The sequence below is a fragment of the Balaenoptera physalus genome (genome assembly GCF_965194825.1).
Source record: "Balaenoptera physalus genome assembly, chromosome: X".
In the NCBI taxonomy this organism is placed as follows: domain Eukaryota; kingdom Metazoa; phylum Chordata; class Mammalia; order Artiodactyla; family Balaenopteridae; genus Balaenoptera; species Balaenoptera physalus.
This window is the reverse complement of record NC_138903.1, coordinates 14,585,860-14,611,826: the sequence shown is the minus strand read 5'-3', so window position 1 is coordinate 14,611,826 and position 25,967 is coordinate 14,585,860. Positions and strand designations below refer to the sequence as shown.

The 25,967-nt window shown below is 42.1% G+C and overlaps 1 protein-coding gene across 4 annotated transcripts; it reads left to right on the top strand.

The window, feature by feature from the left end:
* Nucleotides 1-1,220: 1,220 nt before the first annotated feature.
* On the top strand, nucleotides 1,221-25,918 carry RBBP7 (RB binding protein 7, chromatin remodeling factor). 4 transcript variants are annotated; one of them, XM_082447211.1, is made up of 13 exons: nucleotides 1,411-1,547; nucleotides 2,159-2,255; nucleotides 2,367-2,511; nucleotides 8,228-8,373; nucleotides 11,939-12,112; nucleotides 13,234-13,349; nucleotides 17,397-17,557; nucleotides 18,318-18,444; nucleotides 18,561-18,638; nucleotides 19,547-19,623; nucleotides 21,568-21,625; nucleotides 24,612-24,722; nucleotides 25,461-25,918. In XM_082447211.1, exons 3-13 carry the CDS (start codon nucleotides 2,453-2,455, stop codon nucleotides 25,527-25,529), a joined length of 1,176 nt encoding a protein of 391 aa, XP_082303337.1. In that variant the 5' UTR covers nucleotides 1,411-1,547; nucleotides 2,159-2,255; nucleotides 2,367-2,452; the 3' UTR covers nucleotides 25,530-25,918. The 4 variants fall into 4 exon arrangements, with proteins under 4 accessions (XP_082303335.1, XP_082303338.1, XP_082303336.1 ...); XM_082447209.1 differs by lacking the exon at nucleotides 2,159-2,255 and having other exon boundaries at nucleotides 1,221-1,547; XM_082447212.1 differs by lacking the exons at nucleotides 1,411-1,547; nucleotides 2,159-2,255 and adding an exon at nucleotides 1,224-1,335.
* Nucleotides 25,919-25,967: the final 49 nt, after the last annotated feature.

The window sequence follows — 25,967 nt, the reverse complement described above, 5'->3', positions numbered from 1 at the left end:
TGCCACGGACTAGAGTAATGCCTGGGTTTGTTTCCGATCATAAAAGTGGGCATCAGAGCAGCAACCGCACGATTTCGTTTCAGAATCACCATCGTCACTTGCAAGAAGGTGCTTGGAAAGCATCACGGCAGCAAGTGTCCCGGCGCGGGGGTGCTTTTGCAGCGGGAGCCTCTCGGAGTCTGGATGTAGACTGAAGCTCCCTTTGCACTAGACACCTCGGCCACCTCCCCCCAGCCCGTCCCCTCTGCTCCTGGACCTCATTTTCATTCCCTTTTGGCCTTGCAGCCTGCTTTCTCCTCACCCCCGAGCACTCCTCAGGGGCTACCAAGTTCCAGGGCAGAGCAAGCCTCCGGAGAGCCGGCGCCAGGTCAGCTCTGCCCAGTTCTTTCCAGCTTCGCCAGCTTGGGGTGGGGCCACACTGGGACCCCCGCAGGTGACAAGTATGACTCAGCAGGGCCCGGGGCTAGGACAGAGACCAGAACGCCAGTGCAGGGACAAAATCCCCCGCAGTACGAGAGGCCTCAAATATCATTTGAAGGACTCAAATTTGTGAACAAACAAAAATGTAATTCAAATCAGCTTCGGAGCGTTTGCGGCCTGTGCCTGCACAGGCCGCAGGTTTACCCTACTAGGGAGGCCCGGCGGCTTCTGCAGTCACAAAACGCCCGCGGCCTCTGCAAAAGGCCCCCTTTGCCTCCGACAAACCCCACCTCGGCTCGACCAGGCCCCAGAAAAGGCCAGTCGGCTTGGAAGGAGAACTTTCGGGTGCAGAGAATTGCATGCCCGCGACTGTCAGGGAGACTTTGAGGGCACAGTAGTCTCTCGAGACTAGAAACCATTTTCCTTTCTCGCTCTGAGATTTTGCTTGGCTAAGCGGCGGCAGCCTCCCAGTCCCCCGCCCCCACCGCCACGGCCACGGCCGCTGCAAGCAGCCACGCCCCGCGGCCTCAGGGCTCGCCGCCCCGGGGCTCGCAGCCCCCACGCAGCTTGCAAGCCGCGCCTCCTTTCGCCCCACCCCCGCGCGCCCCCATCCGCCCCCGCGGCCGGCCCTGGGAGCGCCGGGCGAGTCCTCGCGCCTGCGCCTCGCCAACTTCCTGCCGCGGAACGCCCCGCCCACCTGCAGAAGCCCGCCTCCGAACGCCGCGTGAAACCTGCGTGCCGCACGTCATTGGTCGAGGCGACGAAGCCGTCGGCTCCCAGGCCCGCCTCGCCACCGCCTCTCACTTTTCCCAGGGCGGATGCGCCTGCGCTCAGCTGCCTGGGCGGGCTGGGAGGCGCGGGTTGAAAAGTCTCGTTCCAAGTTTGGAGAGAGAGAGAAGAGCGCCTCAGACCTCGGTATCCGTAAGCGGGGAGGAGGCAAGAGAGAAGGACGCAGCGTCTGGGGAGCACCCAGACTGTAAGACGGAGCTCAGGCTTCGAGAGCTAGAAGTGTGTGACGTGCCTGGGAAAGGCAGGAGCGTCTGCGGTTGGGCTGCTCTTGGCTAGCAAGGGGAGTCCGAGGAGGCGGCGAGGGGCGAACAGCCGACGCAAGATGGCGAGTAAAGAGAGTAAGAGGCCCTGCGGGGCGGCGCGCGCCGGGCGGCGGGGGGCGGCGGGCGTGCGAGGCCGCGGCACGCGCCGGCGAAAGGCGCGAATTGGCGTGAGGAGCAGGGGGCGGGGCCGGGCGCGAGGCTCGGCGCGCGCCTCGAGGGGCCTACGCGGGACAGGGCTGCGGCGCGGAGGGCTCCGAGCACTTCCGGAGCCGGGCGTGGGGCCGCGGGTTGGGCCCCCTTCCCGCCACCCTCCCCTCCCGCCACCCCCCTCCGGCGGCGGCGCTCCCTAGGCCCCCGGGCGGAGGCGGCCTCTGCCGCCGGAAAGCGGGCACGGCGCCTCCTAACACGCGCGCGCGTCGATCGCCTCGGGGTCGCGGCCCTTGTCCGGGGGATTCTGGAATCCGCTGGCTTATGGCTGCCGACGCGGGCTTCGTGGGATCAGAGGCCTCTCCTGGTGGGGGATGGAGGGAGCGGACTGATGGGTTTCTGCTACACGTGGATTCGTCTCGCCGGGTGGGTCGGGGAGGTCCTCTACATACGGGTCGTCATCTTGGAACAGGTGCGAACAGCTGTAACCTGCAAAACAATTGCGATGTCTGTGTAATTACCCAATTTTGTATACGCAGGCGGTATTGATCTTAACGTGCAAAAAATAAGCTTCCTGGTGTTAATATTCTCTCCACGTTCTGGAAGAGCAGTTGGTTGTTCGTGTCCAAATTAGAGGTAAAGAGAAAGAGGAGATTAGGTGTGGCCGTCTCGAGGTGACCTCCAGTGGAGATTCTGACTCCGATCCCTCTCAGCCACTTAATCGTGTGGGCTTTCTCCAAATTTCAGTGTTTGAAGATACTGTGGAGGAGCGTGTCATCAATGAAGAATATAAAATCTGGAAGAAGAATACACCGTTTCTATATGACCTGGTTATGACCCATGCTCTTCAGTGGCCGAGTCTTACCGTTCAGTGGCTTCCTGAAGTGACTAAGTAAGGGTTTCTGGCAACTTTTATTTCGCATAAATTTAACTATTGACTTGAATTTCCTAGTTTTTTTTTTGGCGTTTTATACATAGAACATAAGCAGGTAATCAATTTAGACCTTTCGTGATGTGGCAGGTGATTGTTATTTTCAAGACTTAAGTGATTTATGGGGTGGTTTCTGACGTTTAAATGTGGCGTTAAAAGGGGACAAAGAATCTGTTGTGAGATTAAGGATATATGTAGGATGCACTGGATATGTTTGACATTTCTTGGACTTAAATATAGATCAGCATTTCTTTGGGCCCCAGACTAATGGATTTCTTTATAACTTTATGGGAAAATAGCATGTGTTCAGAAAAGTGCACAAATCATAAGCGTGTGGCTTGATGAATTTTTACAAAGTGAATACACCCTTGTAACCAGCCCCCAAGATGAATACGTCTTAATTGGCAAAGGTGAAGAGAATTTAGCAGCAGTTCACCAATGAAAAGGTGGTGTTGTTGGCTTATAGTATGGGATACACTTTGAGGCTGCTGTTGGTCTTTATGAGAGTGTTCTTTGCACCTCTTTGTAAAATTTCTCTGGTAGTAATTGCTGACATTTATTGAGCACTTAGAATAGGGCCTGGCGCATCTGAAGAGCTTTATGTCCTATTATTTGGTTTAATACACAGTACAATAATTACTTTTTATCATTCTTTTTTTTTTAATCATGTGGAAACTGGGGCTGAGATATGACGTAACATGCCCCAGATCACACAGCTGGTAAGTGGCGGAGCAGGCTTTCAAACCCAAACCAGGTGGCCCCAGAGTTGAGGCAACCTCTGCACTAGGTTATCTTTCTCATACAGTTGCACTTTTCCTAGTAGGAACTTGGCCTTGTACTTTATTTTTTTAAATATAAATTTATTTATTTATTTATTTTTGACTGCGTTGGGTCTTCGTTGCTGTGCGTGGGCTTTTCTCTAGTTGTGGCAAGTGGGGGCTACTCTTCGTTGCGGTGCGCGTGGCCTTGTACTTTAAAAGTGTATTAAATTTTGAGTATTGTGAGAATATAACTTAATGAGGATTAATCAAACTCTAATCTAGAGAGGGGGTTTTTCAACAGCTTTTAAAAATAAGAGTAAATTACCTTCATATAAAACTCTTCATATGGCCAGATTATCCATATGTGAACATTGACTTCCATACAGTTAGGGACTTCCACTGGGCCTCCCAAAAATCTCAATGTAAATATGCAGATGTGGGAAGAAGAGCCAAGAACTAAATAGTGGAGATTTCTAATCCTTGACATTTATAACTTTGACCGTCAAATGCTTAAGGGTATTGAGGTTCTGGTTTAGAGCATCATGTGCATTTGACTCTTTGTGTCTTCCTGTTAAGCAAATGATTTACATTCGCTTGGATCTTTTTGACCTACTCAAACCGTAGAAAAGAGCCGAGGCTTTAAGGTTAGAGACATGAGTTTGAATTCTGCCCCTTGCTTCTTAGCTTTGTGAATTACGGCAGGTTGGTCAGTCTCTATCCTGGAGTAGTCTGGTCCGTAAATGGAGGTGCCGATGGTTCTGACAGCCTACACTTGAGGAAGTAAATAAGATCATGCATGTTGAAGTGCTGGCGCAGAGTGAGTACACAGTAAATGGTGACTGATGGTAATTCTCCCACCCTTTCCTATTCAGAAATCATTTGTTAGGGTGGACTATCTCTTTTTCCATTTGTATTTCAATGAATGCTGTTTACTGAAGTCTTTTTATTTTTATTTATTTTAACATCTTTATTGGAGTGTAATTGCTTTACAATGGTGTGTTTGTTTCTGCTGTATAACAAAGTGAATCAGCTGTACCTATACATATATCCCCATGTCTCCTCCCTGTTGCGTCTCCTTCCTCCCACCCTCCCAATCCCACCCCTCTAGGTGGTCACAAAGCACCAAGCTGATCTCCCTGTGCTATGCGGCTGCTTCCCACTAGCTATCTATTTTACATTTGGTAGTGTATATATGTCCATGCCATTCTCTCACTTTGTCCCAGCTTACCCTTCCCCCTCCCCATGTCCCTAAGTCCATTCTCTAGTAGGTCTGCGTCTTTATTCCCGTCCTGCCCCTAGGTTCTTCATGACTTCTTTTTTTTTAGATTCCATATATATGTGTTAGCATACGGTATTTGTTTTTCTCTTTCTGACTTACTTCACTCTGTATGACAGACTCTAGGTCCATCCACCTCACTACAGATAATTCAATTTCATTTCTTTTTATGGCTGAGTAATATACTGACGTCTTTTTAAAATGTTACCTATAACATGTTTTGCGTAAAGATTTTAAAATTATAGATCTGTGTGTTCTCAGCCCAGATATTACTTTTTATTTATTTATTTATTTTTTATTTTTATTTTTGGCTGCTTTGGGTCTTTGTTGCTGTGCGCGGGCTTTGTCTAGTTGCGGCGAGCAGGGGCTACTCTTCTTTGCAGTGTGCGGGCTTCTCATTGCAGTGGCTTCTCTTGTTGCGGAGCACGGGCTCTAGGCACGTGGGCTTCAGTAGTTGTGGCTCACAGGCTCTAGAGCGCAGGCTCAGTACTTGTGGTTCACGGGCTTAGTTGCTCCACGGCATGTGGGATCTTCCCAGACCAGGGCTCGAACCCATGTCCCCTGTATTGGCAGGCGGATTCTTAACCACTGTGCCACCAGGGAAGCCCCCCAGATATTACTTTTACATTAACACTGAGGAACTTAACAGAAAATACTTTAACTAAATTATGTATTCCATGGTGTTCTTTGCGTGCAAAGAAGTGGGATCTGGTTGTGGGACGTGCAGTGGCTCTGGGAATGCAACAAAATGCCAGCCAGCCTGCATTCTTGGGTGTTGAGGATGGCTGTCTGGTGCTTTGCAGGGTTCTGTTTGGGGTATGAAGGGACTGTGATTCTGTTTCGTCACTACGTAGGGTCACTATGTAGGACAGTAAAAATGTTGGCTACTCTTATAGCCTGGCTCTTTGAGAGCTAGGCTCTACTCAGCCTCATCAGGCTGGCCTTCTGCCTACATACAACATGCTTCCGAATGATTACTTGCACTTTCTAAGCTGTTGTCCTTAAATTCACTTAGGTGATCATCCATATAATTGATTTAGCTCTTTAAATTTTTTATTTAGGTATCTCTAAGAAATTATTTTTCAAAACTGGTAGATCATTATTTCGTATCTCTTAATTGGATAATTTCTTAAACATGTTAAGACTTACTCTCTACCTAAAAACCTGTGTATACATTCAAACTCAGATGATACAAAACTGCATAAGTCCCCCTTCCACATCCTCTCTTCTCCTAGTTCCCTTACCCAGAGCGGAGGCAGTCCTTGTTTGCGATTTCTTATCCATCCTGCCGGCATGAAGAGAAGTACATGCTATGTCCCTCCATCTTTTTTTCCGGTAGGAAGTTGTTGACTTGACTTTGCATCTTAGTTCCCTGACCATCATGCCCCCTGCAGTGGAAGCATGGAGTCCTAACCACTGGACTACCAGGGAATTCCCAATTCACTTGACTTTTTAATTAGAAGTTTATATTGGAGACTTTTTTCTATCAGCATACTTAGATATATGTTCTTTTGTTTTAAGGGCTCCATAAAATTCCATTTATGGATATACTATAATTTATGTCACCAGTTCCTTATTGATGGATATTTGTTTTCAGTCTTTCACTGCTTCAGGCAATGCTACTGAGAATAACCTTGTGATAATCTGTGATTGTTGGGTGAATGTCTTAGCAGTAGAGTTAAAGTGGTCAAAGGATTCTGGCACTGAAAATGCACAAGGTCTTTTATAATGAGTGCTTCTGCAGCGTTAGGTGCATCCAGTATTGGAGGAAAATAGATATTGATTGGCTCAGGAAAATAGGCTTGTATTTTAATGATGGAGATGAAAGAATTTGTAGTAAAAAGAAAAATCCTTATATGATGATCAGGTCAGGGGAAACCAGAATAATTGAATTTTAGAGTCAAAAGGAGCTTTCCAGATCCTCTAGTCCATCTTGTGGTCCTGCTCCTTAGCAAGGTCGTATGATGAATTGACCTGTTTAACCTGTAACTTTACCTGTTGGTCTTACTTTTTTCTGCTTAATGCCATTAAAAAGAAGTCACTTTCTTCCTTTTATGTCAGTCCTAACATTGCTCTGTGCTGCCTCCTTTCTCTCAAGTATTCCTATTTCTTTTCAAACGGTTCTCGGGAGATACGTTTAGGTTCCCTTTCATTTTAAGCCACTATTCCTTGTAAAGGTTTCATTTTGTCTAAATCCTCCTAAAGTACATTGCTAGAGCCTAATTTTCTAAGTGTGGTTTTTCCAGTTAAAAATAAGTGAGTGAAAAAAAAAATAAGTGAATGCTCATGTGTTTTGCCTTCTTCCCTGTATAAGTTCATCTAAGATGAAATTAATTACCTTTTTTGATAGCCACATCGTATTCTTGGTCACTGAATGTACGTCGACTCAGACCCATGTCTTTTTTCAAATAAACTGCTGTTGCTTAGCCATGGCTGCCTTATTCTGTTCTTGGAGTTTTTGTGTGTTTATTGCTGTTTTTTACCCTAAGCCAAATATTGGTAAAATTTCATCTTGCATTTTTTAGTTATTAATAGATTTTTTAAAAATAAAGTTATTCACTTTTGGCTGCGTTGGGTCTTTGTTGCTGCACGTGGGCTTTCTCTAGTTGTGGTGAACGGGGGCTGCTCTTTGTTGCGGTGCGTGGGCTTCTCATTGCGGTGGCTTCTCGTTGTGGAGCACAGGGTCTAGGCGCGCGGGCTTCAGTAGTTGTGGCATGTGGGCTCAGTAGTTGTGGCTTGCGTGCTCTAGAGCACAGGCTCAGTAGTTGTGGCGCCCGGGATTAGTTGCTACGCGGCATGTGGGATCTTCCCGGGCCAGGGCTCGAACCCATGTCTCCTGCATTGGCAGTCAGATTCTTAACCACTGCACTCCCAGGGAAGCCCAGTTATTAATAAATTACATGCCTAGAAGTAACCCACAAACCTTTTTTCTAAACCACTGAATCCTTTGTGCAACTGGAATTTAGAAGCAGATAAATAGTCTAGGCTGTCTGATGCTGGGGCCCAGAGCCTTACTTCTCAGCCTTCCTTACTGAGATGGGACCATGGAACACAGGTGAAAATTGCTCTTCTAGATAGTACAAATGGTAAAGCATTGTTAATAGATACAGATGCAGAGTCATTGCTTAAGCATTGTTAATAGATGCAGATGCAAAATCATTTCTTGGACCAGGGTGCCAAGAGGCATCAGTGATTTCTTCAGCCACAAAGTGAGTTTCCATAGAATGGGGTAACAAAGACCCACCTCCCCTCTCCCGTAAAAATGAGAATGCCTATTTTATAAACTTTAAGCACCATAAATATAAACAAGGGGTTTTCACATCGTGCCATTTTCACTCATAACCTGTTGTTTAGGTGAAGAAACTGAGGCCCACAGGTAAGTTGTGATTTAAGGAATTGCATATAACTAATTTTAGTTTGAGTCAGGATTTAAACCCAGTTTTTCTGACTCAGCACTTTATTTTTTCCATTCTACTTTGTTGCCTCTTACTCGGAAACCAGAAACAACTAGTGTATTAAATTGAAGATTTTTTTTAGGCAAGAAGTCATGATTTATGAACATGGGGATGGGTGATGGACTGGATTTGTTAGCAACTGATTTCTTAAAGGATTAGTATGACTTTCTTTCTTTCCTAAACAGACCAGAAGGAAAGGATTATGCCCTTCATTGGCTAGTGCTGGGGACTCACACATCTGATGAGCAGAATCATCTCGTGGTTGCTCGAGTCCATATTCCGAATGATGATGCACAGTTTGATGCTTCCCACTGTGACAGTGAGAAGGGTGGTAGGTATACCATATATTCCAGCATTGGTGTCTAAAGGAATAGGCCTCTAATTATATGTTATTAAAACGTTGTACTAATATCTTTTGGCCCAGCTGTTTAACTTCTAGGACTTTATCCTACAGAACTACTCACCCACATGTGCACAAGGATTTTACAGTAGCATTATTTGCAAGATTGAAAAATTAGGCTCAACCTAGCAACCCAGGTGTTAGTTCATAGGAAATTGGTCAAACACATTATGGTATGTTTGAAATACTGTGCAGCAATTACTAAGAATGAGCTAACTTTGAATTTTACACACAGACAGGGAGATAAATCTATGCACTGGTATGGAAAGGTTTCCAAGATAAAGTGAGTAACTGGTATGTGTGATTATAGTAACTATTTTGGTAACAGTAAGAATATGTGTTGGTGTAGGCATAGAAAAAGTCAGGAGGCATTTACACCAAACGTTAATAGTGGGTTTTTTATGGAAGCTGTTGACTCCCATCCCCCAATCCAAACATACATTCCCCTGCTTTGGTATTCCCACAACCACCCAAGTTTGGTGATTTTGCTAGGAGGACTCACAAGACTCAGCAGATTATGCTCATGGCTAAAGTTTGTTACAATGAAAAATACAGAACAAAAGCAGCAGGAGAAAGATATGCATCAAGGAATCTACAGAGGTCCAGCACAAGTCTCATCCAGGGCCACACAGGATGTGCTTTCCCTCTGGCAGCAAACGACAGGGACACGTGTGGACTATCTCTGCTCAGGGAAACCCATTCGAGGGTCAGGGTCTGTCTTTCATGGGGGTTGGTTTTGTAGGCCCATCATATTGGCAGCCAGCCATGACAGCTGAAACTCGGGACCCCTGTAATGAAATCAGGTGTGTATCATCAATCTTGATATTTGTGCAAAGCAACCCTGACAAACTGGTACAGCATGGTCCCTTGCTTCAGGTGTACACCACAAAATCAACCCATCAGTGACATCGAGAACATTCTGAGGTCCATGTTCCCAGGAGTTGGTCAAGGGTCAGTCATGGGCCCAGTGTCCGTCAGAGCTGTGAGGGCTAAGCAACCAGACCTGCTGGGTTAGTGCTTTCCCCACAGCCCCAAATGGTTGAATAGAGCTTTCTTATTGAAAATAAAATTCTACTTTTTAGCTAAGGTCCTGCCACCCCTACTCCATTCCTCCTTGCTTTCTTCTCCAGAATTCATCACTGTCCTGAAATTAGTGTGCCATTTTCAACTATTTGTATTTTTATTATTCATACACTAGTAAACATACATAATGTTGTTTTGCAGTTTGCTTTTTTCATTCAGTTTTGTCTGTGTATACTATGTAAATGTCTAGGTCATTCTTTTAACAACTGTGTAGTATTCCATTATGCTTAAACCTGAATTTATTCTTCTATCAAGGGGCAGTTGGGTTGTATCTATGTGGGTGTTTTGCTGTTACGAGCAATGCTTCAGTGAACATCCTTGTCCCATCTCCTCGTACACGTGGGAGAATTTATGTAGTGGAGTGGAATTGCTGAGTTGTGTGGTATATTCATTGTCAACCTAAAATAATATAAACCTTTTTCCAAAATGATTTACTCAGTTTACCACTTCCACAATTCATAGTCCATTACCCTACAACCTTATGTATTCGTTCTGTAAATATTGTTGTAATCAGAAAAATTTTAATGGCTGTTAGTCCTAAACTATGTACTTAATTGGACTTTAAGCTTAAGAATTAGTCTTTGTGCATAATACATGGAGATATCATTATTAGTAACTTGTCCAGTGAATTACATTCTAACAAGTGACTATAAATAATTCACAGTTAACACCTTTTTAAATTTTCAGTTATGGTATTTTTAATGGATACTATTGTCATTAAGATAGTGATTTTTCAAGCTTTTCTTTTTGAGTTTGAGAAAACAAAGCCCTGTGTACACAGTAAATCTTACCTGAAGCCCAGTTTTTATTAAAGGAGAGCTGTTGAGTTTGTTTTCACTAAAGGAATTTGGAAACTTGAGTATCTTTGTAGCAGAAGGGTGAGAAAGAATCCTTGGGGTCCACGGTGGTGGGAGATTGAAAATATAAAAGCGGCAGCTTTGGAGCAGGGTCTCTGGAGGTGGCAGGTGATAGGATCAGGAGGGGTGCCTTAGAAAGGCTGAGGCATTTTCTTCCATTGCCATGATGGGAAGGGGAAGTGCTAAGAGGGAAATGGGTGATTGCGTATGGTTGTGTGAGAGGGGTTGTGTGAAATGGGATATGACTTTGAGCCTCAGAAATAGTAAGCAGTGTTTGCCATAGAGAAGAATGGCTAAATTCTTCCCCCCGTCCCCCGACCCTGGCCCCGTGGCTTGCGGGATCTTAGTTCCCCAACCAAGGATCAAACCCAGGCCCCGAAGAGAAACCACTGCGTCCTAACCACTGGACCGCCAGGGAATTCCCAAGAATGACTACATTCTGATAGTAAGGCACGGGAGCTAGTGTTGCTTAAGCATTCCCACATAGCGAGACCTGGCTGAAACTGAGAGATGGCTTACTGCTTTCCGTGTGTTTTCGCCAGGCCCCAGCCAGTCTGTTTTCGTTGTTACCTGCGTTGTTTCATTAGGCATTTGAGTTAGTGTTACTTGACCTGAGACACAGGGTGAGCTAAAAAGGAACGTGCAAAGGAGAAGAGTCAGGAAGAAATAACAGTTATAATGTGAAGCCTCCGAATTTTTAAAAGTCAGCAACTAATTCAGGTTTTTATCTATGAGCACAAAAAAAATGTTCTTGTTTGCTGTTATCTGCTTAGATGTTCTCTCCTTATATTCTTTCTGCTATCACCTTGCTGCTGCTCCGAAGTTATACTTTTTATGTGGCTTTCTCACTTTTCCAAGGCATTTTTCATAACTGTGTAACATTGTAGTCATATTCCTACCCCAGATAGAGAGGTTAGCCCACTCATTTTAGCTTTGGCACTCCACTAGCAGTTGAACCGACATGTTCAACTGGATTGAATATGTTCAAGGATTCTCATGGAACTGGCGTACGTGTGTGTGTGTGTGTGTGTGTGTGTGTCTGTCTGTCTGTCTGTCTTGGGATTGGGTGGGTGTTAGTTGGATTTCCGACATGAGGATGTTTTTGACTTCACACTCAAGGAGTGTTCATACTCCTGAGGGTGAACCTGCCTTAACGAAACCTAGAATACAGTTCTAATTTCAGCACTTCCAAATGAGTTAGTTGTATTTGAACTAAAAGGCTGAGGTGTGTTAATTGTGTGGTTATTTGAATTTTCGTGAATAATTACATCATCTTCACTACTGAAAGAAGCCGATTTTTAAATGTTTTAAGTCCAAGGTGGAACTGAACTGTATAAAATAGGTATCAATATTTTCCAATTTACATGGGCTTGGAGAATAAATTAATTCCAAGTGGCAAGCGAGCCTATATTTTTGTGTGCTCGTGCGCCCTCTCTCCCTCTCTGTTGTCAATTTGTGTTGTATTCTGTCAGATTAAAATCTCAGGTTGATTAAACTGAGTGACTTGTGAATTTTAATCGTAAGTGTATGTGTTTATTTCTTTCTTCTCACATTAGAATTTGGTGGCTTTGGTTCTGTAACAGGAAAAATTGAATGTGAAATTAAAATTAACCACGAAGGAGAAGTAAACCGTGCTCGTTACATGCCGCAGAATCCTCACATCATTGCTACAAAAACGCCGTCTTCTGACGTGCTGGTTTTTGACTATACAAAGCACCCTGCTAAACCAGGTATGTAGTAATAAAGTCAGACCATTGCTTGACCCTTCTTCTTGATTCAAAATGATAATTGCTTTGACGTCATTCAAACTAGTATACTCTAATTTTTAAAGGTTTAGAAATTGTTTCAGGGGTCCCAAAACCATGCTCAAGTTCAGTGATTTAACAGAAGGACCTCACAGCAGGTTATTATATTCCTGGCTAAAGTTTATTAGAGCAAAGGATATAAGAGCAAAAAATGGGAATAAAAACTGGCTAAGGTTTATTATAGCAAAGGATACAGAGCAAAAACAGGAGGAGAAAGATACACATCAGGCAGAGTCCAGAGAGGTCAGGCATAGACTTGTGAATCCTTCTCCTCTGGGGTCACATACCACAGGGGCATAAATATCTCTGCCCAGGGAAGCCCATTTGAGTCTCAGTGTCTGGGGATTTTAAGGAGGTCTGGTCACACAGGTACATTCTGCTCTGTGACCTGCCATGGTAAGGGAAACTCAGGACCCCAGCAGTGAAGCCAGATGCATCATGAATCTTGCTCAACAATCCTACAGGTCTCGACAAGCTGCCACAGCATGCCCCACTGCTCTGGGCGTACACAGCTTCATCAGACTGCGACATGAAGAATTTTGTGAGGGTCACATTCCCAGGGGCTGGCTAGGTCAGTCATGGTTGCAGGCTACCTTGGAGACATGCAAGGACTGAGCAGCCAGACCTGCTGTGTTAACTATTTCCTCACAAAAATGTTTTTAAAACTTGACTTGGAGCTGGGGTGGGTTGTCACCATGTAAATTTGTGGGCTGGTATAGTTTTCAGTATTTTGTGTTAGAGCTTAGTACTAGGTTTTGCAAAGGAACAAGTCATTTTATGGTCATGAGGCCTGGTTTGCATTGAGTATTTGAAATGAAGCACAGAGAACAGCTTTTCAGGGTGGTCGTGGGTGAAACCAAGTCCTTGTTTGTGTGTGGTGCTTTTCCAGGCATTATGATAAATGTTATGGCTCACTCAGGAGTGAGAATTTGCTCTTACCAGTTCTGATAAACAGATAATCACTTAGTAGTTAATGTATTTCTTTTTCTTTTTTTTTCTTTTCTTTTCTTTCTTTCTTCCTTTTTTTTTGTTTTTTTTTTTTTTAGACCCAAGTGGAGAATGTAATCCTGATCTTAGGTTAAGAGGCCACCAAAAGGAAGGCTATGGTCTTTCTTGGAATTCTAATTTGAGTGGACATCTCTTAAGTGCATCTGACGACCATGTGAGAAACCTATTCTTCCTAATCTACTCATGCACTGAGAGTTAAAGACTGTGTCACGGACAGCTCTGCACTGAAGGAGACTAATAGATGAAAGGTTTTCTAAGATAATACTGATTGTTGTGATAACATTTCCACAGGATTTAGAGAAATGGTTATCACACTGCCGTTTTGGAGCCCTAGAATTCCACAGAGCTCTTTTGAAGCAGCCTTAGAGTGGAAGGAAAGTGGGCAAAAGGTGTCCCATTATTTAAAAGTGGACCTCTGTAATGGAGACTCTTTAAAGTGTTTGTGAGGCCTGATGGATATAAATTACATTTTAGTTTAGTTTTTTGTTTTTTGGTTTTTTTTATACTGTTTTTTAAGTGTACAATTCTGTGGGTTTTAGTATATTTACAAAGTTGTGAAACCATTATACTATCTAATTCTAAAACATTTTCATCAAGTGTCACAAAAAGTAACTCCATACCCATTCAACAGTCGCTCCTCACTCCTTCCTTCCCCCAGCTCCTGGCAACCACTAGTTTACTTTCAATCTGTAGATTTGTCTTTTCTTGATATTTCATATAAATGGAATCATATAGTATGCGGCTCTTTCTGTCTGGCTGCTTTTATTTAGCATTAATGTTTTCAAGGTTCATCCATGTGAAAGCAATGTCGGTACTTCATCCCTTTTTATGGCTGAACAATACTCCATTATATAGATAGATATACCACAATTTATTCATTTATCAGTTGGTAGACATTTGGGTTGTTTCCCCTTGGGGCTACTTTGAGTATTGCTACTGTGAACATTTTTGTACAGGTTTTTTTGTGTAGATATGTTTTCATTTCTCTTGGGTAGTCACCTAGGAGTTGAATTACTGAGTCATGTGGTAACTTTATGTTTAGCTGTTTGAAGAACTGCCAAACTGTTTTCCAAAGCAGCTGCACCACTTCACATTCCTACCAACAATGCACGAGGGTTCCAGTTTCTCCATGTCCTCACCAACACTTGTTATGGTCTGTCTTTATTATAGCCATTCTAGTGGGTGTGAAGTGGTATTTCATTGTGGTTTTGACTTATATGTACTAATGATGTTGAGCATCTTTTCATGTGCTTACTGACCATTTCTGTACCATCTTTGGAAAAATTTGTATTGAAATCCTTTGTCCATTTTAATTTTGTTTTTCATTGTTGAGTTGTAAGAGTGCTTTATACATTCTAGATTCAAGTCCTTTATCAGATATATGATTTTTTAAAAATTTCTCCCATTCTTTGGGTTGTCTTTTCACTTTTTTGATGATTTCCTCTGAAGCCCAGAAGTTTTAAATTTTGAGTTCAGTTTTTATATTTTATGTCACTTTTGCTTTTGATATCATATCTAAGAAACCATTACATAATCCAGCATCACAAAAATTTACACCTATGTTTTTTCTAAGAATTTTACAGTTTTAGCTCTTATATTTAGGTCTTTGATCCGTTTTGATATGGTGTGAGGTGTAGGGGTCCAACTTCATTCTCTGCGTGTGGCTGTCTAGCTTTCCCAGCCAGTCTTTCCCTGTTGAGTTGCCTTGGCATCTTTTAATATAAAGTGTTTTAATTAACAATGAAGAGTACCACGCAAATGCAAAGTGATCTTGTTAATTTATTATAGATCAACGTTTGTAGCATTCTTGCCACTAACAGCCCCATATTTTCTTTCATGGTTCCCATGCTGTAAGCCTAAAGTGTCTGGTATGACTCCAAGTACAAGCCGAGAGTAGACTTCTGGAGCTTTTGAAAGCTCATGTAACTTGGCCACAGTTAGCGTTTTATGTCAGCTTTGTGAGAGAAGGTTCCTTGCCTTCTTCCTTAGTATATCCCCATACCTAGAACAGGGCCTGTCACATCGCAGACCTTCTTTATATGTCTGTCTGTTAATTGCAATTTCTGTTCAGCTTTTTGAAATATTGAAAGTAGGCAGTTGGCCCAGTCAAGATTGTTTAGTTACAAGCAACCAAAACCAACTCTGGCTGATGGTTTTGTTTTGTTTTCTATAATTTTTCTCTACCTTTTTGTAAATTTAAATTTTTTACTATTTTTATTTTTTGTTTTTAAGGATATTCTTCAGGTGCATTTTCTGAGTGATCTTTTAAAAAAATATCTCTTTCAATTTGTTTTTAAAAAATAAATGTATACCCCCTTCACCTGTTTCTCCCACTCCACCCCTGGCAACCACCAATCTGTTCTTTGTGTCTATGAGCTTGTTTTTTTGTTGTTGTCGTTTTTAAGTTTCCATATATAAGAGAGATCATGTGGTATTTGTCTTTCTCTAACTTATTTCGCTTAGCATACTGCCCTCAAAGTTCATGTTGTCACAGATGACAAGGTTTCCTCTTTTTTATGGCTGAGTAGTATTCCATTGTGTACATATAGCACATCTTTATCCATTCATGCATTGATGGATACTTAGGTTGTTTCCTTGTCTTGGCTATTGTAAATAATGCCACAGTGAACATGGGGGTGCATATATCTTTTCGAGTTAGTGTTTTTGTTTTCTTTGCATAAATACCCAAGTGGGATTGCTGGATCATGTGGTAGTTCCATTTTTACTCTTTTGAGAACTTCCATAACTATTTTCCTTGGTGGCTGCAAAGATGGTGCTGGCTCATTTAAACAGAAAAGGAATTGATTGGAAGGGCATTGGGTAGGGTAGCTCACAGAAGTGCTGTGGCAGCTAGAAAATGGCCTGGAAAAGAGGAGAGGCCGGGTTGTTGACCCAAATTAGACCAGTGAGGATGTCACTCTTGCCACCCTTGGAAAGTGGATGTAACACCCCCACCCCCCAATCATCAGAACAGATTCTCCTTTGTTGCTGTTCACAATTCGAAGACCTGGTCAGATGATTGAGCCCATGTCATGTTCTTGCAACCATGCTCCAAGGGAGGCTGGGAAGCAAGGGTCTACCTCAGTTCTCTGGAAGGAAGCTTTCCTTTGTTTCCCTCAAAGTGAACATCCTCCCAACAGGGAGGATGGGTTATACTCAGGAACTTAACTGCTAGTACTTTTTGAAGACACCAGGCTGGGAGTTGATAGTCATAATTAATAGCTGACGTTTCCCAAGGGCTCCACATATGCCAGGCATCTTGCTAATGTTCCCAGGATCCTTCTGAGGTGAGGAGCAGGTGATGGCAAGAGTTCCACACGTTCCATCTCTTCCTTGCATGTAAATTGTGCATCCGAGTGTGTAAATATCAACAGAGACTAAGGGCCATGTGTATTATGTAACAGAAACCCTTTCAAGTAAAAAAAGTGATTTATAAAGAGATGAAGCTGATACTACTAGTGTCAGTGGAATTAGGTCGAATATAGCTTAATGGAATTACCTCTTGTTTTAAACCATTGAGATAAGAATCATTGCACTATAGCTTGCAGTATTTTTTCATAGAAACTTAAGACTTTTCTCAACTATTTTTATGATGAGATGTTAAGAAGAGACTCAACTCCCAGAGCCTGCTGATCTGTGATCTTTGAGGTCTGGGCAGGCCCTGTGGCGTCTTCCAGTAGCCTCGTAGGGGTTCCTAGGTCACTCACCTTTTGCACTTCCTGATGTGTGTAGTGGTTTCTGCCATGAAGTGAGACTTGTCCAAAGGCTTTTGCTTTTTAAGAGGCATATTTTAGTTTTAATTCCCAGTCTCCCAACCCAGTGTTAAGTTTTAAGATGTGCATTTCTGTTCAGTAGATACCGAACACCAGGCTCTCAGTGTTGTGTTGTGTAATCTGGGTGAATTTTAGATACTTGACTGAATGTATGTAGGTGGAAACTCTAACTTGAATTTCTTGCCTGCCACCATGCTGTCTTCCTGTCCCCATTACACTGTACCTTCCTTGCCCTCTGCATCTCAGATTGTGGAAGCTGTACCAATACACTCTTCTGTTTATGAAGCTTCACTTTTGTTTATATTTCCTCCTCATGTTTATTTGTAACTTTTATATAGTTAAGTAGTTTTGTTTTTAATAAAGGTGTTTTAAATAAGGTGTTAGCATTTAAATTCAGTATCTTATAACTTGTTTTGTTCCTTCTTCAGACTGTCTGTCTGTGGGATATTAATGCAGGACCAAAGGAAGGCAAAATTGTGGATGCTAAAGCGATTTTTACTGGCCACTCGGCTGTTGTAGAGGATGTGGCCTGGCACCTGCTGCATGAGTCATTGTTTGGATCTGTTGCTGATGATCAGAAACTTATGATGTAAGGTGGAAAATTCTGTGGGGTCTCATTATATGGGTGTCCTGAATGACCATCAGTGATTGTGGTGGCCTGTGGTTTGATTTCTTTTTTTTTTTTTAATTACGTCTTGGCCTTCAAAAAAAAAATAGCTTTAGTGAGGTATAATTGACATAATAAACTGCAAGTAGGTATGGCCTTTTTACATAAAAGTTACTGTGCTGTATGATTGAACACAACTTTTTATTTAGAAAAAGAAAGGAAAACAGGTATGTACACACAAAGAAACATGCTTAGGGCAGTGGTATGTATCAAAATTGGGATCAGGGTGGTTTGCATTGAAGTTGAGGGAGAGAGTGATTGTGTCAAGGCATGGCCACGGGGCTGCATTCAACTGCCTGGAATGCTTTTTATCTCATAAACTAATATCTGAGGCAAACAAAGCAAAACATGGAAATTTGACAAGGCTAGGTTGTAGGTATCAAATTGTTACATTTTTCTTTATGTAGTATTTTGTGTATGCTTGAAATAGCTGGTAATCCAGACAGGAACCTAAGGAACAAGAAAGCAGAAATAGCCCTAGTTTGTTTTGCGCAGGTTTAGCACATATCACTTAGTGGTTGGAAGTCCAGCTCTGCGTGGTTGGTGCCCCTGAAGGGGCACGTTAGCGAGAGAACAGTGGCATGGAGGGGTGCTGGCGCGGGCGCCGACCGTTGTGGGGAGAGGCTGGGTCGGGTTGAGCAGCCTGCTCGTGTGCTGTGTGCCTCGTACCTTTGTGTTTTAGATGGGACACCAGGTCCAACACCACCTCCAAGCCGAGCCACCTGGTTGATGCGCACACCGCCGAGGTCAATTGCCTGTCGTTCAATCCCTACAGCGAGTTCATTCTCGCAACTGGCTCTGCGGATAAGGTTTTTAAGTTTTTGCATACTTGGTGTTAACAAACCCAGTGGTCTTGTTACTGCAATATTTTAAAATTCTTATGTAAAGTGCAGAAATGAATTCCTTTTCATTTATTTTTCTTCAGACTGTAGCTTTATGGGATCTGCGTAATTTAAAATTGAAACTCCATACCTTCGAATCTCATAAAGATGAAATTTTCCAGGTATGTGACAGTTTTCTGATGTCTCTGTCAGATTTTAGTAACGTTTCGGTAGAGGGAAATCAAAAAATTTTTTTTCTTTTATATCATGGGCAGTGGGCATTGTTTTTTGTTGTTGTTTTGTTTTTTTTTTTGTCCACACCTCGTGACTTGCAGGATCTTAGTTCCCCGACCAGGGATTGAACCCACGCCCTCGGCAGTGAAAGCGCAGAGTCCTAACCACTGGACTGCCAGGGGAGTCCCTGTTTTTTATTTTTGAAAGCTCCTCTTCTCCTGTGTAAGTTAACTAGTGAGAAATAACTTGGAGCTTTTTAGAAACTGTTAGTTCAGAAGTAGAAGGAAAAAACCTTGCAAAATAGGATCAGTTTAAAAAGTGAAGGGAGTTCCCTGGTGGTCTAGTGGTTAGGATTCGGCACTGTCACTACTATGGCCTGGGTTCAGTCCCTGGTCGGGGAACTGAGATCACGCAAGCCGTGTGGCATGGCAATCAATCAATAAAATAAGTAAATAAAATTTTAAAAAGTGAAATCCAAGGATTCTTCCCTTAAGGTATATCAGCATGGTGGGTCCTCTAGTGAAAAATATCTTGTATGTGGTTTAAAGTAGAGATTTGCATAGGCTAAAATACACTTCATTGAAAATGTTAAAAGCTTCTGGGACGGTTTTGGGGCTGAATAAGTTTATTTGGACCCCTAGCTGAGTTCCCCTGTGTTGGGGAGTATGACCTTCCTGGGGGCAAGCTGAGGAGATGGTCCATTTAAGAGAACCTGAAGGGACAGGACAAAGAGGGTGAGGGCTTGTAGGCCAAGGAGAGGGTATAGAACACGAAATGGGAAAATATCAAGGATTAGAACAATATCCACAAACCTAGGAACGGATGATTCTTTACATTTTCAAATATGTATTGCTAGGTCCACTGGTCTCCACATAACGAAACTATTCTGGCTTCAAGTGGTACTGATCGCCGCCTGAACGTGTGGGATTTAAGGTAACTTGGTATCTGGTGACAAGAAATTGCATAAATATGCTAATCTGGCAGATTATGTAGTAATTCATAAACTAGAAGAGCAGTTTGCTAACCCCAGTCTAATAAGTCTAATATTAATTTTAAGTACCTTCCTGAAGAGTCTTTGTTCCCTAAAATAGAAGTGAATCAGCAAATGCACTGTAAAGTAAATTTATGCAAATGTGGGTTTTGTTTTTCTATTGATAATTAGGACTGAAGTCAGGGGGTGGGGGTGCATGTGTGTTTGAACGTCTAAATGATGGCATTGAAAACACTTCTGCTGTAGAAGGGGGTAAAGACATTAGCTGTTCATGTCTCCTTGGGTCGCACGTACACCTGCAGGACTAGTCTTTCTCAGTTTTTTTTACCATTTGCTCTTCTGTGCTTTCATTGGTTCTTTTCGCAGGTATGAGCTCCCGCTGTGGGTTGTGTAACTGCTGGGGTAAACTTGGGAACAGGATAAGCACAGCCCGTGCTGTCAGAGATCTTAAGTTCTTCTGGGCGCTCATTGTGTAAAGAGTTGCTCCCAATTCTTAAAGTTCCTTGACTGCAGAGTTGCTATTGCAAGAATTTCAGACTCCTTTGCTTTTTTTGAGCCTTTAGAGCCATTAATAATGTTCCGTTACATACATCTCTGTAAGATGTCCTTATCTCAAATTCAAATCATTAAATTCCTGAAAATAACTTCTTTCCTACCTGTATTGCTTTGAAGTGGCCTAAGTTTTTAGTCAAGGCTGCCTTACTTACAGAGACAGTAGACCCAGTTTTCAGTGTATGGAATAGAGACACTGCAGAATAAAATGCTTGTGTTGTAAGACTGCTAAACATCTAATGTTCTGTGTTCTTATGGAACCAACTCTGGCTGTGATAGATGCTTGAAAATGTAGAGAATCTTGAAAACAGACATTTGAGTGATTTTTTTTTTTTACTTGAAAACAATTTTAGTAGTAAAATTAGAAACCTTAAACAAAAACTATAGTGTTGTATGAATTGGTGCAGCAAGGTTTGAAAGTCTGATGTCCTGGGAACTGGATTGTCATTAGGGGTGCTGTAAATAAATTTGCAGGCATTGTATAATTTCTTCTTAAAGTTAATTCGTGTCTTGCTTGCTATTAAAAGAATACATTAGATAAAATTATGGATTAAAATGGTCGATGTTAGCGATTGTACTCCTGACAGTGGGAGGAGAAACATAATTGTCTAGCAGTCCCATGTGTTTGGTTTGTTTGATTAGCTTTATTGGAAAGAAAAAGTCTAGCACATGGAAAGTTGTGTATTTTGGCTGTATATATATATATATTTTTAGCAGCTATTACTAGCAAAGTCCCCCTGTGTACCTAGGTATCAGGGCTGATGATTGGTGTGTAACGAGTGATTTCACTGTTGGAACTGCTGGCAGCAAATTCTACAAATTGAAGTTTTTAAGATAAGAAAAAATTAAAACTTAACCTTTCCTTGGCTTATACATTCCATAGTTAAAGTTGTTTTGTTGTCATATCTTTAGACACATCTGCAGTACTGATGTGTAATTGTATTTCACTCCTGGGATGAAAAAGGCTTTAAGAGTGAAGTGTAGGAACTGGGCATCAGTTCTTCTGTAGATATTTTATATTCTTTTCACCTTTTAATCCTAATGCAGGAAACACCTCAGTTAAAATATTGAATGAATTTTAAGTTAATATTTATTAACAATAATTTCTATTCTTCAGCTTCAGCTATGAACGGCTCTTATTACCATTTCCAGAAAGTAAACACCCCACCATCCCACCAAATAATTAATACAAAAACTCTAACCGATAACATTAGAGAAATAAGTTGCTTTTAGAGTGTGTGTTTTAGGATGGGATTTCTGGGCTGATGCTGGCTTTGTAAACATTGATGCTAGAAGAATTTCAGTAATGAAGGCATTATGTTCTTTCTCAATAGCAAAATTGGAGAAGAACAATCAGCAGAAGATGCAGAAGATGGGCCTCCAGAGCTCCTGGTATATATTGGCTTTTCTTAATGCAAGATGAAATGTCATATGCAGATTGGACTGTTTGTCATTGTTTCATGTATCTGGAAAATGAGTCAAGAACTTCAAATTCTAGCTCTTGAAGATGATTTCAAATTGGAGGCCTTGGAGGTTATTGTGATAGAGTTTTGACATTTATTGAAAATAGTAAATAGAGCCCAGTAGGTTTTACCAGTGTTTCACTAAGAATAATTTAGGCTCCTGGAAAATAGTGTATAATAATTTCTCACTGATTCTCTCAATTATGATGTTTCTGAGGGTTAGGGGGTGAGGGGCATTGATATTCAGTTAGCAATACTTAACACTTTCTAACAGTATGGAAAAACTTAATGACCTGATGAAGTTCCCTGCCCAGAAAAACGAATGCTTCCTCGATCTTGTTGATGCCAACAGTGCCCACCATCTTCCTCCCATTCCTAATTAAATTATCTTGGCATCTCCTTGGCCCTTTGAAGGCTTGCATGGTGGTATCTGTCCTCATCCTTCCTGACTCTGAGTCCTTCATTGTACACTTCAGGTCACTTTTCTGTGAATCATTGCCAGACTTGGTAATGGTTCTTTGTCCTCACTCTGAATTCAACATTTGTCTCCACCAGTCATTTGGCAGATAATCACTCGTTCCTCTGTAACGTATATTTAGCTCTTAGGCCAGTACTAATTTTTGGAATGCTTGGGCTTTGCCCACCGCTTTTAAAAGGTAAAGAAGGCCACTGAGGATGAGCCCTGCACACAGATGTTCACTAGATCCCACATAGTATGGACATCCGAGACCCCCTTACTCCTTGTCCTGTGTGTTACCATGCCTGACAGTGCTGGCCTGTGGCAAAGATACACTAGCATGTTCAGTGTTAATACTGCTGCTGCTTATAGTATTTCTCAGTGAAGTGCTACCATAGACACATGACAGCATCTAAATGCTGTATTCTGTATTGCGTGTCTTCATCTGAGAAGTCTGTTTTGTGATGCAGGGCCTCATAAATTTTTTAAGTCTTTTTTAAGCTAAGGTGTTGCTACCAACCATTTTTACTTTTTTCTTTTTTTTACGTTGTTAACACTGAGATATTTTACAGATCATACAGTTCACTGAAGTATATACACTTCAGTGATTTTTAGTATGTTCATAGAGTTGCACAACCATCACCACAAGTCAATTTCAGAATATTTTTGTCACCTCAAAAAGAAATTTGTACCCTTTAACCATCACTTCCCAGTCTTCTTTTGTTAGCCCCTGGCTACCACTAATCTACTTTCTGTCTCTCTAGATTTGCCTGTTCTAGACGTTTCATATGAGAGGAATCATACAGTATGTGGTCTTTTGTGACTGATTCTTGCACTTAGTGTATAATGTTTTCAAGGTTTCCTGCTATTTTTTGATATTGCAGGGAGAGGACAGTGTATTTGTATATAATGTCTCTGTGACAGTTTCATGGGCCTTGACAAAATCCACTAGTATTTTGCTTCTTTTTTCATGAGAGTCTGAAATCAAGGGACATTTAAGTGTAGTAAACTGGATACTAACAAGAATTTAAATATAACAATGTCTTGATTTAATGACTCCTGTATATATTCCAAGCCTGTGGTCTGAAAGTATTTTCACTTATGTCCCCTTTACGACTATTTTTAAAAGCTGTTTATCCCATCTTAATTTTTAAACTAAATTACTAGGTAAAATAGTTACATTGCATATAACCTAATTGGTGGAGATAGACCTCATTGTCAAACTAGAGTCAAATCTGACTTTGTCAGGAAGGGTGACTTACCAGTTCATAACAAAGTATTCATATTGTCCATGTGAAAATTGTTTCTTCTTTTTTTTAATTTTTAATTTTTTTAGCTACACTGGGTCTTGGTTGCTGCGCGCAGGCTTTTTCTCTAGTTGCAGTGAGCAGGGGCTACTCTTTGTTACGATGTGCGGGCTTCTCTTGTTGCAGAGCATGGGCTCTAGAGCACAGGCTCAGTAGTTGTGGCGCACGGGTTTAGTTGCTCCGCGGCATGTGGGATCTTCCCGGACCAGGGCTCGAACCTGTGTCCCCTGCATTGGCAGGTGGATTCGTAACCACTGTGCCACCAGGGAAGTCCTCTTTATTTTTTTTTTTTTTTTTGGCCGCGCTGCGTGGCATGTGGGATCTTAGTTCCCTGACCAGGGATCGAACCTGCACCCCCTACAGTGGAAGCACGGAGTCTTAACCACTGGACTGCCAAGGAAGTCCCAAGAATTGTTTCTTCCGAATCTTAACTCTAAGATAAATAAGGCCCAGTGCAGGAAGTAAGACTGCCCGCTTCAGCATTTCTTAGCAAACACCTCGGTTTAGCCCTTATGGGGGACTTTCTGGAGTCCCGAGAATTCTTTTTTTCCCCCAGCCTTGGGGCAGTGTGCCTTGGAGAGATTGAAGGATGGCTGAGAAGTATGCCTTTCCATTAGTAAGGGGGAGAAGGAGGGATCCTTCAGGGGGCCACAGAAGAACCAGGAGACTCCAGGCGGGCCAGTTTTAGGAAAGAGTATGTAACATAAGACATCCTGGAAATGTATTACCTTGAATATTTGTATCTAACTATATATTTGCTAATGAGGCAGAATTTTAGTGTTAATTATATTAGCTATGGAAACGGCACTGTGGTCATGAAGGAAAATGTCCTTTGTTTTCGGTGATGCAGGCTGAAGTATTTAGGGGTTAGGTGTGCTGTCTGCAACTTTGTGGTGGCTCAGCAGGTGGTGTGTTAACAAAATAGTATTTGGGGAACCTAGGTGAAGGTTATCCAGGCGTTCGTTGTACTATCCTGTCACCTTTTTGGAGGGTTTGGAAGTTGGCAGAATCAAGAGTGGTGGAGGGCTGGCTTACTAAGCCTGTACCACCCTCCCTCCAAACTGCAGTTCAGTGACCCGTTACAAGACTGATGCTCTAAAAACTTCTAACATGAGATATGAAACCAAGGCTTTTTTTCTTCTTATTAACAGTTTATTCATGGAGGACACACTGCCAAGATATCAGATTTTAGTTGGAACCCCAATGAGCCTTGGGTCATTTGCTCGGTGTCTGAGGATAACATCATGCAGATATGGCAAATGGTGAGCTGAAGTATTTATTTTTCCTCAGTGACTATCTTGGAGAGATTTTACTAATGATATAATGTAATAGACATATATCAAACATTTAGGTACATATTATATCAAATATTTATAGAAAGTCTTAAGAGACCTTTTTCCATTTTAACAGCAGTCTTTAGTTCAATATGCACCTGTTGGGTTGGGAGAAATCTGTGCACATGTTGACGTAGACATAGCAACCTGCTCCGAGTTTCATGATCGTTACGCCCTTTATCAGCTGGGCTCTTGGCATCACTGCTCCATGTCGAGTGTCTGATGTGTCGTAGGCATGAAGGATACGGGAGGAAACGTCAGTGCGTTCACACTGAGATACTGAGTTCTGTGGTGATGCGCACTAAGCACCTCAGGGCTCTCGCTCCGTCGAAGTGTCTGAAATGCTTTCGGAAAACACCTTTTATGGATAACTGAAATCAGGAGTAGTGCACGGGCAGCTAGGTGTATGTGTGGAGTTACGTGCTGGCAAATAATTTTTGAGAACACTGGCCTGCCTTTTCCTCATGAAATTTATTAGTCTTTGAGGGTAAAACAAAAAGGAAACTAAGTTTACTCTAAAATGTGTCCACATTTAATTTCCAGCACTAAATCACGCTGACCAGTGACAGCTAAAATCTGGATAGAACTAGTGAATGCTGTTTTTAGATAGTCCTGTAAAATCTGTGGGGAGTTTTACCTCTGATTTTATTTGGTTGTTATCTCCAGGCTGAAAATATTTACAATGATGAAGAGTCAGATGTCACAACATCGGAACTGGAGGGGCAAGGATCTTAAACCCAAAGTACAAGAAACATTTCTATTGAATGTAATGCTACACAAATGCTTGATTTATCAAGCGCCCAAATGGCATTGTATAGTAGGAAGTCTAAGTGGGGTGGCATATGGCGTTCTTTACCTTCTGATCCTAGCACTTTCAGGTGAGCTATTGCGTACTGTATCATATTGTAGCTTTTAGGGAAGAAAGGAATGTTGCTTAAGAAAGATCATCAGCCATTGTTTTAAAATACAGTAGCAGGGTACTTACTGCCTTTGATTCAACTATTTTAAGTCCTTGTTTTCTCAAACTAAGTGCTTGCTGTTCCTAAATATGCAAGAATAACTTTTACACTTTTTCCCTCCAACACTTCTTGATTGGCTTTGCAGAAATAAAGTTTTAAAATAAACTTTGTTTTATTCTTTTAGAACCTGGGTTAGCGGGGCTGTGTGTGTGTA

Bases quoted from the DNA above. Each gene is read 5' to 3' on its own strand.
- RBBP7 (XM_082447212.1), top strand. From the start codon at position 1,239: ATGCGCCTGCGCTCAGCTGCCTGGGCGGGCTGGGAGGCGCGGGTTGAA. The intron at 8,374-11,938 runs GTAGGTATACCA...TTCTCACATTAG, and splicing joins CTGTGACAGTGAGAAGGGTG to AATTTGGTGGCTTTGGTTCT. The intron at 18,639-19,546 runs GTATGTGACAGT...ATGTATTGCTAG, and splicing joins ATAAAGATGAAATTTTCCAG to GTCCACTGGTCTCCACATAA.